The sequence below is a fragment of the Zootoca vivipara genome, chromosome 2, assembly GCF_965207765.1.
Source record: "Zootoca vivipara chromosome 2, rZooViv2.hap1.1, whole genome shotgun sequence".
NCBI lineage: Eukaryota > Metazoa > Chordata > Lepidosauria > Squamata > Lacertidae > Zootoca > Zootoca vivipara.
Window position 1 is genome coordinate 74358973 of NC_142584.1, and position 12063 is coordinate 74371035.

At 40.8% G+C, this 12063-nt stretch overlaps 1 protein-coding gene across 14 annotated transcripts in view; it reads left to right on the forward strand.

Annotated features, from left to right (window-relative positions):
- ATP2B2 (ATPase plasma membrane Ca2+ transporting 2) overlaps positions 1-12063 on the forward strand; it is a 377677-nt gene that overhangs the window by 332293 nt on the left and 33321 nt on the right. For all 14 annotated transcript variants that reach the window (XM_060271474.2, XM_088663219.1, XM_060271476.2 and 11 more), the window contains 4 exons: positions 3250-3429; positions 3891-3978; positions 8607-8713; positions 9310-9501. In XM_060271474.2, the coding sequence (XP_060127457.1) occupies positions 3250-3429; positions 3891-3978; positions 8607-8713; positions 9310-9501 (567 nt within the window). The remainder of the gene's footprint in view (positions 1-3249; positions 3430-3890; positions 3979-8606; positions 8714-9309; positions 9502-12063) is intronic.

Below are 12063 nucleotides of genomic sequence, written 5' to 3' on the forward strand. Positions count from 1 at the left end.
TATTTAGAAAGTCAGGGGGGAACATTACTAAGTCAAATTAATTATGTGAGTGATTGAGACCAACTGAAAGCTGGGAAGAATTTTGGGTAGACATTTTTTTTGTGTGGTAGAACTTTGGCTGTTTCTTTCCTAGCAGGCCTCATGTGAAAATGCCTCATTTTCCCCCAGCGGTAAAATGGCTGTATTCTTAAGACCTGACAATGCACTTTGGTCTTCCATATAGCATTTCCAACAGTATCTAAAAATGTGGCAAAGAAACTGATCTGTAAAAATGTTATGAGAGACATTGCACATATTTCTGTAAACCAAGAAAATCCTTAATTTAAAAAAAGTGCAATCTTATACAGAGTTACTCAGAAGCAAGCCCCATTGATTTGCCTCCAGGTACTGTATATAGACCCAGGTGGCGCTGTGGTTAAACCACTGAGCCTAGGGCTTGCTGATCAGAAGGTCAGCGGTTCGAATCCCTGTGACGGGGTGAGCTCCCGTTGCTCAGTCTCAGCTCCTGCCAACCTAGCAGTTCGAAAGCACATCAAAATGCAAGTAGATAAATAGGAACCGCTCCAGCGGGAAGGTAAACGGCATTTCCATGTGCTGCTCTGGTTTGCCAGAAGCGGCTTTGTCATGCTGGCCACATGACCTGGAAGCTGTACGCCGGCTCCCTCGGCCAATAATGCGAGATGAGCACACAATCCCAGAGTCGGTCACGACTGGACCTAATGGTCAGGGGTCCCTTTACCTTTACCTTACTGTATATAGAAGGGTATAGAATCTTTTTTCACACCGAAGGTCACATTACCCTGTGGAAAGCCTTCCAGGGGCTGCATGCCAGTGGTGGGTGGTTCCAGAGGCAAAAGTGGGCAGAACAACTGATGTCATTGTTACCTTTGTTTATTTATCTGTTTTAAAAATGCTCTGCTTAAAATATTAAAAATCTCTAAGTAGTTTACAGTAAGTTTACCCTATGAAACACCATTTAATAAAATTGCCTTTAAAACGTGATTTAAAAAACAGGATAGAAACATAACTCTACATCACAAATAAAACTGTGCTGTGCGCAAAGCAAATGCAAAGAGGTAAGCAACAGAGTGCAGGAAAACTTGGGTAATTTTTTGAAAACAGTTATTGAAAGGTGATTATTGTTTCTGCCTTACAAATTACCTGAGGGAAGACACCTCAAGAATAATCTTCTGGTCATTGAATAACCAGTAGGGTCTCCTTGGGAGATGTTAAAGAACAGATTGGTCTGTACTGGGAGAAGCAATCTGCAATGTGTCCTGGCTCCAAGTTGCTTAGGGCTTCAAATTTCAACAACAAAACCTTGAATTAGGCTTGGTAGGTAATAGGGAGCCAATGCAGACCTTTCAACACTGGTGTAATATGTACAGTAGGCTATATTTCAGATACACAGAAGATGGAGGTTTCTGCATACTCTGTCATTCCACTCCTCCCCACCTGTCTCTCCATCTAAGCAAGCAAGAGGCACTATCATAGTTAAAGATCACATTTGCGTGTTCAGACCCAGAAACCTCCCCCCTAAATAAATTCACACATGACTCAAATTTTGGTTTGGTGTTTGGCAGAATTTAGGCCACAACTTTATTGATTACAGAAAGTGAGTAGTTGCCTGGGCTCTGGTTCAACTAGCTCCCTGCACCCTTGCAGTCGTAAAAAAAAAAAAAAAAAAGCAATGTGGTAGTTGTCACATGAAACACAGTTGTGTGGGTGGCAGCCACTTCATACAAAGGGGAAGCACTCCAACCCCTTGATCATTTTTGTTTGCCTTCTACTGAATCTTTTCATACATTAACTTTTAAAGAAAATATATCATAACAATATCCTAACCTCAGCCTTATCATGTTATGTCATATGCCATGGTTGTTAGCCACTTTGAGGACTTACACATGGGTGAAAAGGTTCTAATAAATAACTATAGTGTGGTGCCTCACACTACATGTTAATGAAAATTCATGCTAATGTCCTATTTCTTACCTGGTTGTTCTCAAGATTGTATCACAAGTGTATCAGTCCTAAATCTGATTATGCACGGACTGCACTTCCTTTACCAGTCATTAATTTCCACCCACACTTCTTGAATGTGAGCACCGATACCATTACACCCATGTTGTGAAAGTACCACAACTTCCTTAAGCTGTTCCACTGGTACTTATTTATTTATTACATTTATGTTTATTTCACCTCTAGTACACTCTTCCTTTATGTAGTTTGAAACCGCTTACGTAGGGCTTCCAAGCAGTCTGCCATCCGCCTATTGATTACGTTGAGCTTTAGCAATATATCTGTGCTTTCAGGACATAATGCTGATTTTCAAGTATAAATTCTCCTTGAGTGATCTTTTGTAGGCCTATAACTTATTCATAATGACTTTAGTATTGGCAAGGGATTTTTAAAAAAAATTTAAGCCACTGAATAGAGGATAGAGAACATGCATTCCCATTGCCTTTTCTCCCTGGTGCTATTATTGGAATAGTTGAGCTCGGATAATCTGGTAAGGCGGTGCTGAATTTGCATTTGCTGGTTTAAAATCGTGAGATGTAACATATACATCTACTGTTAGGTGTTGTTAGGATAGTATTCCATTATGAACCTTTCAGAATTTTATTTTCAATTCATCCTAGCTACATAAGAGGCTTTCAGTCCCTTTTGGGAATTTTTCATTAGGTTTCTAGTTGTTTCTAATCCCTATAAAAGAGTTGCATGACCACCTAAACCAATAGCAGGAATACAGTGTATTCTGCAAGCAGTAACTTATTAGGAGTGGCCATTTCATAAGCAGGGAGCTGTGGCAAAGTGTTGGGAGGACAAACCTATGTGTGCCAAATATCCCCTAAGCCGGCCTACTGCCCTATAATTAGTATTAAAGTACGATGGAACTGTCAGTTTGGTCAGTTTCAATACATGTAATTATATTTTGCTATTCTACTTCATCAGGAAAACATCTTGGGCAGTCATAACAGGTTGGATTTGAACATTAAGTTAATGATTTCAAATTTCTCTCTGGTATAAGTTGTTGTAGGAAGAAATGGTCTTACTTGTGTTGCCTACATCCCCATCATGCTTCTTTTGGGGAAGTTAGAAAACCAATCTCTTTTGGTCTCACAGTACTCTTGCTGCTATTTTTAGTGTTTAATAATAATACAGTAAGTTCTAAAATATTATAATACAAATCTGATCAGCTTGTTTTTGATTACACACACCCCCCCCCCCATTTTCATCTCACTGTTTTAGGTCCCAGAAGCCATAAGAAAGTGTCAGCGAGCAGGAATTACAGTCCGTATGGTCACAGGGGACAACATCAATACAGCTCGTGCTATTGCAATAAAGTGTGGGATAATTCACCCTGGAGAAGATTTCCTCTGCATCGAGGGGAAAGAGTTTAACCGAAGGATCCGAAATGAGAAAGGAGATGTAAGCCATGGCAGGACAAAACATACAATATTCTATAAAATAGTTACAAAATGGTGGATAATGAAACCTGTTGTATTTGTCTTGTGCTGTGTTGATCCTCACGTTCTTCCTTTTTTCTGAATGGGAGAGATGGTACTCTTTAATATTGCTTGTTCCAATGCACTTGCCAAAAGAGGAAGCTCTGGGTCACGTGCATGGGTATTTATAGGTCCCTTGATCTGTTTAGGCTGCGTCCCATTGGCCTGATTGCACCCTGGATCAAGGGACCTACCAATTGGGTGTTGTGACTGTCAATCATACCCACCCACAACACAGGGTTTGGTTGCCAGGTCTCACTGCAACATGTGCCCTCTTTGAGGGAGGACCTGATTTAACCTTAAAGTGACATTTATTCTAAAGGGTACATGGTGGTGGAAAGGTTTCTGAAAGACTGACAAATGTATCATCCTTCTTTCTTTCAGATTGAACAGGAACGCATTGACAAGATCTGGCCAAAACTTCGTGTCCTTGCTCGTTCATCTCCCACTGATAAGCACACTTTAGTCAAAGGTGAATGCAAGTTTACCCATATACATACAGCACCACTGATGTGTGTGTGTGTGTGTGTGCGCGCACACACACACCCTATATAATTCTGTATATTTAGTTGTTTCAAACTGTTTTTAATATTGTGTTTCCATATTAATGTTGTGTTTTAATTGTAACCCACCCTAAGACCTAGAGAGAAGGGTGGGTAACAAATTGTAATAGTAGTAGTAATAAAATATATCACTACAGTCTCGTACATATCAATACACTTTGTTTAAAAGTCAATGCAACATTAACTCTTTTGATAAGAATTTCCTTTAACCTTTTAGTCTTACTCACCAACTAAAATGAAGGTAAAGGAGGTTAACTGCATAGCTGGTGTTCTTTTCCTCTTCCTCACGTCTCTCAATTCCTCGCTCCCTTCCTTTGTTGTCTTTCCCACAGCTGACCTGCCTTATTGCTTATGTTGCTTTGTAAAGTGCACCATACATTGATAGTGTTCTATAAATTAATGATAATCATAGTACTGGCACTACCAGTAATAAGTGTGGCTTTCTCATTTCTCTGTGCAACCAGGGAGCAAGCTGTCTGCTGTAAAATGATCCTTGTGAAGATACGCAGATGAATGTTCCTAGAAGCCCAACATTTAAATGTCAGAAATCCAATTAAAGTGTTTGTGCCCGCAGCATCTCTCAGGATTAGACTAGGTAGTCTTGTAGTCAACTTAAAACAAAATGTATTCTAAAGCAACGTAAATAAACTTTCTGGGATTGCTCATTCGGATATTATAGACTGGGAGTAAAATGAATTATTCTGTAGACACAGTCAACAAAGTTGAGGCACTGTAAAAGCTTGAATAATAACAGGGTTGTTTACATGTGCAGGATATGAATCTGACAGAAATAAAGCAGCCCTGAATGTCCTATATAACGACAGTTAGAGCTGCAGTGAGGACACCAAACAAGGAGCGGGATTTATTTGGGGGGGGGGGTTGTGCATGGGTGTAGACAGGGGGGGGGGGCAAATTATTGTATTTTACAGACCATAACCAGCACTTTCCCCCTCCAAAAACTGAAGTGGAAAGGGCTTTGCTTTAGCAAGAGCAGCTCTCCACTTGCTGGGGGCGGGGGGGGGGGCGGGGGCGGGGCAGGAACACAGCTGTAACAAAAACACATCAAATAAATAAAGCATAGTGGCTACCAGTACTTAAGCAGTTAAGACAAGGGAGAAGAATATCCCTTCAGGCAAGGTTCACCCTATTCACCCTATTGTTCTTCAGTGGGAGTTGTTAATGAGCATTCAGGGATCGCATTAACAGTTCTTTTGGCGATTTAATGAGGGTGCAGAGGATTCAATTTGACTAAGGTGGCCCTGCAAGGCTAAAAGGAAGTGAATAAGAAAGGGGGGGGCTGTAGCTTTGATAGACACAGTGATGTTTATAAAAAGCAGTGGTGTTCCAGTCTGCCCCTCCTTCTGCATCTGTATACTGTAAATCAGGGGTGGCCACCTCCCAAGAGACTCTGATCTACTCACAGAGTTAAAAACTGGGAGTGAGCTACCCCCTTTTTGGGGGTTCAGGTCAAAGCTGTTGAGTTTTTTTTAAGGAAGGGAAGCCCTGTTTGGGGGGTTTAGGTCAAACTTGTTGAGCTTCTTTTAGGAGGGAGGGAGGCCCATTTTTGATTAGGGCTTCAGGTCATAGTTCAGCTTTTTTTAGGGAGGATGAAAATTTTGGGTGAGCTTTTTTAGGGGTGCCAGTGATCTAGCAGTGATCTACCACAGACATCCAGTGATCTACTGGTAGATCACAATCTACCTGTTGGACGTGCCTGCTGTAAATCAAGCAGAGAGAAAGCTGCTTACAAGGCTCCTGTACAGGTGTACCAGTATCTTCCTCTTGCTGCACAGTTCTAGCATCACAGCGTCACCCAGAGGCACCCACAAATATGAGTTATCCCTCTCTCTATTTCTTCCTTCCTTTCCTCCCTCTTCCATCCTCAATAAAATACTGGGGGGGGGGGCAGATAAGCCCCACATAGAAAACCCATCAACATGGGGGGGGGATGACTCTTTAAAATACAGTATTTACCAGTAATTGGGGGGGGGAGGCACCTAGGCCTCTAGGAGTTGGCTGCTATGCCTAGGACAATTCAAGAAAGCAGAATGATGCATATGCTATGGTAATATATCAATAGAATCATGGAATTGTAGTCAGAAGGGACCACAAGGGTCATCTAGTCCAACCCCCTGCAATGCAGGAATTTCCCCCCAATGTGGGGTTTGAACCCACAACATGGTTGAAATATTATGCTGATATGCAGCAACGCCTCGGAGTGATCATGACTGCGGCCCTGTCTTGCCTCGCCCTCGCCCGCCCTGCCACCCCCTCTCCCCTGCTTGACCCTCCCGTCCTCTTGCTGCAGAGTTCTAGCATCACAGCATCACCCAGAGGCACCCACAAATATGAGTTATCCCTCTCTCTATTCTTCCTTCCTTCCCTCCCTCTTCCATCCTTAATAAAATACTGGGGGGGCAGATAAGCCCCACATAGAAAGCCCATCAACATGGGGGGTGACTCTTTCAAATACGGTATTTACCAGTAATTTGGGGGGGGGGAGATGCACCTAGGCCTCTAGGAGTTGGCTGCTATGCCTAGCAGTAGGACAATTCAAGAAAGCATCTAGTCCAACCCCCTGCAATGCAGGAATTTTTTCCTAAGGTGGGGCTTGAACCCACGACATGGTTGAAATATTATGCTGATATGCAGCAACGCCTCGGAGCCGTCGTGACTGCGGCCGTGCCTTACCTCGCCCTCTCCCGCCCTGCCACCCCCTCTCGCCTGCCCGACCCTCCCGTCCTCTCCAGCCAAGCAGGGTAGCCGCCGACGCTGCCAGCCCCAGAAGCACAAGGTGGCCGCTGCCGCCACAATGTCGTCAGGCCAGCTGGCCCTGTAGCCCCGCCCACGTTCCCACTTTGTGGCCCCGCCCCTGATCGACCATTGCTTGCCCCCCCCCCTAGTTTTGATCCTGGCTACGCCCCTGGGGTTGTATGTGTTAAATAGCCACTGTAGTAGAAGAAGAACTTTTCTTTGCTTGGTAGGATTTTTAGCTTCTGCATATCTGCAGTACCTTCAAAGTTAATATGAAATTATTTGAAACATTAACTAGTTTTGACTGAATGTGTGTTTTCCTGCTGTTTGAAAGACAAACCAGGGTCTCAGCTTTGATGCATAAGAAGTACTCTAGAGCTGAAAAAATTATAAGATACAAAGCAACCCTTCTTATATATTGAACATTTAATGATACACAGTTGCCAGAAGGGCAGCACATTTAGCATAATATAAAGTCTCCTTCATTTAATATTAATGGTGTTAACTTTTCATTCCTCTTTTAGGAGTAAAATGGCCTGCTTACCATATTTAATTAATTAAATATTGAAAATGGTATCTTGGCTCAAAAGTATGTTTAAAGCAGTGTTTAGTATTTTCTGTTAGATGGATACATTTGTAATTTGTTTGAACATCCTCAAAATCCGAATAAATCTGTATGAGTTTTGACCTCAATATAGCCTCCAACTAAATGTTCACATATAAACAGCAGTTAGGTTTTTATGAACTTTGTATTACCTGGATCAGTGGAGTGCTTAATGGACCCCTCAATAAATGCTAAGCTCAAATGGTAGATATGAGCACTTCAGGAATGAACATCTTTCTTTGAATGCTTATTACACCATCACCATAACAACAGTTTAATGTTACATGCTGTGAAATCATGCTGGTGGTGTCAGGCATTTGAAACCTATTAATACTCAGAGTTTAAGGACTGGACTGTTAAAAAAACTAAACTCTGAATAATTCTTTTTTTTCATATAACCTTCATTGTCCTGTAATTGTAACAATTCATTTAGCCATTTGTTATGCAATGGCTTTTCATGTATATAAGGGGGTGGGGGTGGGGGTGGGGGTGGGGGGGCCTTCAGGTCTGGTGGCTAGACATGAGCTCTGATAATGCCTCTTGCATGCCTAGATGGAGGATAGAGAATGATGTCTGAGCATGTATAGAAACTGGCCTACTATACAAATGTAAATTTACAGTCATTGCTCCACCCATGCTTGCCTCTAGACCTGCCTGCCACTGGCATGTGACCCTGGAAGGTTGCCCATAAGGGAATGTGGTGCTCCAGCCGAAAAGGGTTTCCAATTCAATATAAATAATAACTTTGGAAAACTACTTCTGCCCTCACAGTAGCAATGTGTGTGTCCTAGAAATGAGATTAACATTTAGCTTCAGCTGTGGGTTCTATAAGTGCCATCAGTTCTTAGAAGCTGGGAAAGAAAAGAGAGCAAAGATGAATTGAGAAGACAAAGCTTAATAAGGGAGGAGAAAGAAGAAATAGGGTAGCACATTGAGCTGTGTGTGAAAAGGATGCTATAGGAGATGTATGATGTAGTTAAATCAAATAGATTGGTATGCTGGAACATGTGGATTGATATACACAATTTTTAGGATTGTCAAAGTTTGTCCACCTCTGAAGATGCTTCTTCCCATATGAGCATGCAGATTACAGCATCAGACTGTAATTTTTTTTTAAAAAATCCACCATACTTTCATGCAACCACACAGTTTCTTAAAATTCATTGCAATATTTTACAGGTATTATTGACAGCACTCAAGTGGAGCAGAGGCAGGTTGTAGCGGTGACTGGTGATGGAACTAATGATGGACCGGCACTTAAGAAAGCTGATGTTGGCTTTGCAATGGTACATTTAAGAACATGCTCCTTTTCAGGACTGCCCAGAATATTCAATAGTTTCAATTTTGGGGATGAAGTAGTACATTCAGTAGTGGGGTGTGTGTGTTAAACTATTCCCTGGAACTCCCTCTAATGATAAATATAGTCACCATTTTATGAGACTGTTCACACCCAATCTGCTGCTCCTTTGGTACCATCATTTCCCTGGGAGTAGGCTTGTAGGCAATCTCAGTCAATTGATGTATTGATGTTACTTCAGGTGAATTGATTGTGTTAAGTATGCCCATTGACAGTGTGAGGTCAAATTCTTGTATTGAGATCTAACTGAATTTTAGGTTTGCCATATTATGAACTGCTATTGAAACAATTTCCAAATCAGTTCAATAGCTATCCAGCATATAAACTGCTATTGAGGAAAACAAGTCTAAATTCTCCTAAAGTTTTGACCAGGCTAACCAGTTTAATGGTTCTTTGGCTCCGGGCTACTATTTTATTTATTAACAGTCAATTTAAGTTACCTCTCTTCTGAAAGTGTTATTCCTTATTGAAACACTGTTTCTCATTCTAGTAAGTTATTCTTGATATGTCTTCTACATTTTTCAGGGTATTGCAGGAACTGATGTCGCAAAGGAAGCCTCAGATATTATCCTGACCGACGATAACTTTAGTAGCATTGTGAAAGCTGTAATGTGGGGTCGTAATGTCTATGACAGTATTTCCAAGTTCCTGCAGTTCCAGCTCACAGTAAATGTGGTGGCCGTGATCGTTGCTTTCACTGGAGCTTGCATTACCCAGGTAAGGTTGAATTAAAGTAAATGACTAAAGTAGTCTTCTTCTTCTTCTCTCCATGTTTCACAAGCATATAGTAAGGTTGGTAGTACAATAGCTTTGTAAACAAGCATTTTGGTTTCCCTGTGAATGTCCCGGTCCCAGACCTTAAGATCTTCATCTGAGGCACTTGTCTGGAGACCTTGCCAAAGAGAATGTTGCAGGTGGCTTATTGGAAGAGGGCCTTTTCAGTGATGGCACCATGGTCATGCAATATTGTCCCCAGAAAGGCTCGCCTCGCCTTGTACCTTCATTGTTTCGTTTGTTTTTTGGCACCATGTTTTACCTTTTCATTTCCCCAGGTTTAACTATAGTAATCTTAAAAAAAAACTTTTAGTGGTTACGTATATTTATTGAAGTTTTAAGATCTTGTTGACTTTCCAAAGTTATTAAGAGTTTTGCTGGAAACCTATTTTGTGCCAGTTTAATTCTGTGGTGCTCTTATGATTTTATAGGTGTATTTGAAGTTTTTAACATTTATTATAAGCTTGCCAGGGAACTTTTTTGCCATTGGGCAGCCTAAAAATATAGTTAATTGAAAAAATAAATAAATAAATAAATAAATAATAAATGGAATTCCATTTCAAATGATGATGCAGTCACTGCATTCAGTAAGCTGTTATGGATTTTATCCAATTCTATTCCATTCATTTATGCAGACTGCATTTACTCAAATCTGATCCTGTCTTAGAGCAACGAATAGCTTAAATGATGCCATACATGAGGACTCTTACCCAAGTTCATAGAAGCACCCTTATAGGGCAATTTTTATATGTTGTGCTACTGCAGGCAGTAACCCATGTTGACTGCTTGTTGGGGCTGAGAACATGGACCCAGGTCCAGAACAGTTTGTACCTCACAGGCAGCAAACATTATGTTTTCTGTTGATTGCTAACCAAATATCAGTGCTCTTTTGGAACTGCTAGTTCACCCAGTTACTTTAATATACCTAAAAATAATAAAAACAAACACGTCAGCACTTCATAATCTAGAGGTACAAAGGTGTGCTCATACCTGTTTATTTCACCAAAAGCGAGTAAAATAGCAATCACAAAACACCAGTTGTATTAAGTAACTGTTTATATTATTTGTTCTCATTGCACATATTGTCTACATTGTAAGAAGTCTGAGGAAATACAGCAACATGGTTTTTTAAAAGTAATATATACAGGGCTATTTTCTGGCTGGAACTCACCGGAACTCAAGTTCTGGCATCTCTTGGGTGGGTGCCATTGCCATTATAAGAGAACAAGGTGAGTTCCGGCACCTCTTTTTATAGGAAAAATAGCACTTCATATATAGAGATATATAGATAGAGAGAGAATCAAATATGGAAGTGTGATATTAAACAGAGTGTGGCACCTCTGTGAATGCAGTGCAGATATACACATAGCACATACTGTTCACTCTGGTACAACAGGAAAATTCAGCCTCCGTGAGCAAAATCATGAATAAGTCATAGGTATACTGCAAAGAATAAGTTTACCTTGTCATCATGATATGGCCAAGTGAAACCCGAGGCTGCCTCTATTAGATGCCACAAAGGTGAAACTCCTCCCAAATTACTCTTTTAAATTTTTCAAGGTGTTCAAAGGTTATAACTATTTATTTCTTCATGGATCTTGGGCTCAATTGCAGACCTGTGGTTCCTCTGAGCAGTGAAAACTCAAGCTGTTGCTGTTCACTGTAGCAGGGATGGTCAGAGCAAGGGGAGGGAGGACTGCTCACCTAGTTAGTTCATGTCATTTCCCACTCTTTAGTATTTCTTTTTCCTACACAAAAGAGAGATGTAGAATCAGGAAAGCACAGTGAACCAGTGAAAACATTTCATTTTAATTAGACCTTGGGATAGAAATATTTAAAAGAAATCAAAGGATTGCATGTCCTTGCCTCTGCCCTTTTGAAAATTCTAAGGCATATTGATAAAATGTTTTGTTTTAAGTATTTAAGAAACTTTAACACAGTTCTTCCCTCCATGAGTGCAGCTAAGAATGCAGTGGCAGGGATCAGCATGGAGCTCAATGGAGCCCTCTTTCCTTTTCCCCTAATCATGACTGCATGTGCACTTCAGTGCATCACTCATTACTACAAATGGGAGGACGATGCATTCCTCCCATATATGCACCCAGACAACTCTCTCCTCCCTAGGGCTCTGGAATATTTACTTTGCAAGCTAGGAACTTATCGGGAGGGGCAGAAAAGAGAGTTCTGTTGAACCCATTTCTAATCAATCACTTGTTTATGAAGCTTTGCCCTTTCTCTGTGTGTCTGGGAAGTGTTTTTGAGGAAGAGAATCCGTATATTTATTGGAAGAACCAGTAGGGTAGTTAACAAACCACAATTACCTTTTGCTGCTTTGTGTGTAGGAGAGGCAAACTTTTCTTGATAGTTGTGTGTCGTTCATTCATTTATTGAAAACTAAAAATTGACTGTCACAAAATGATTGTGGTTTTCTTTGTTCAGCTAAAATCTAAAATAAACTTTGCAAAGATATTTAAAATGGTAGAATATAATAGAACTATTAGAAAT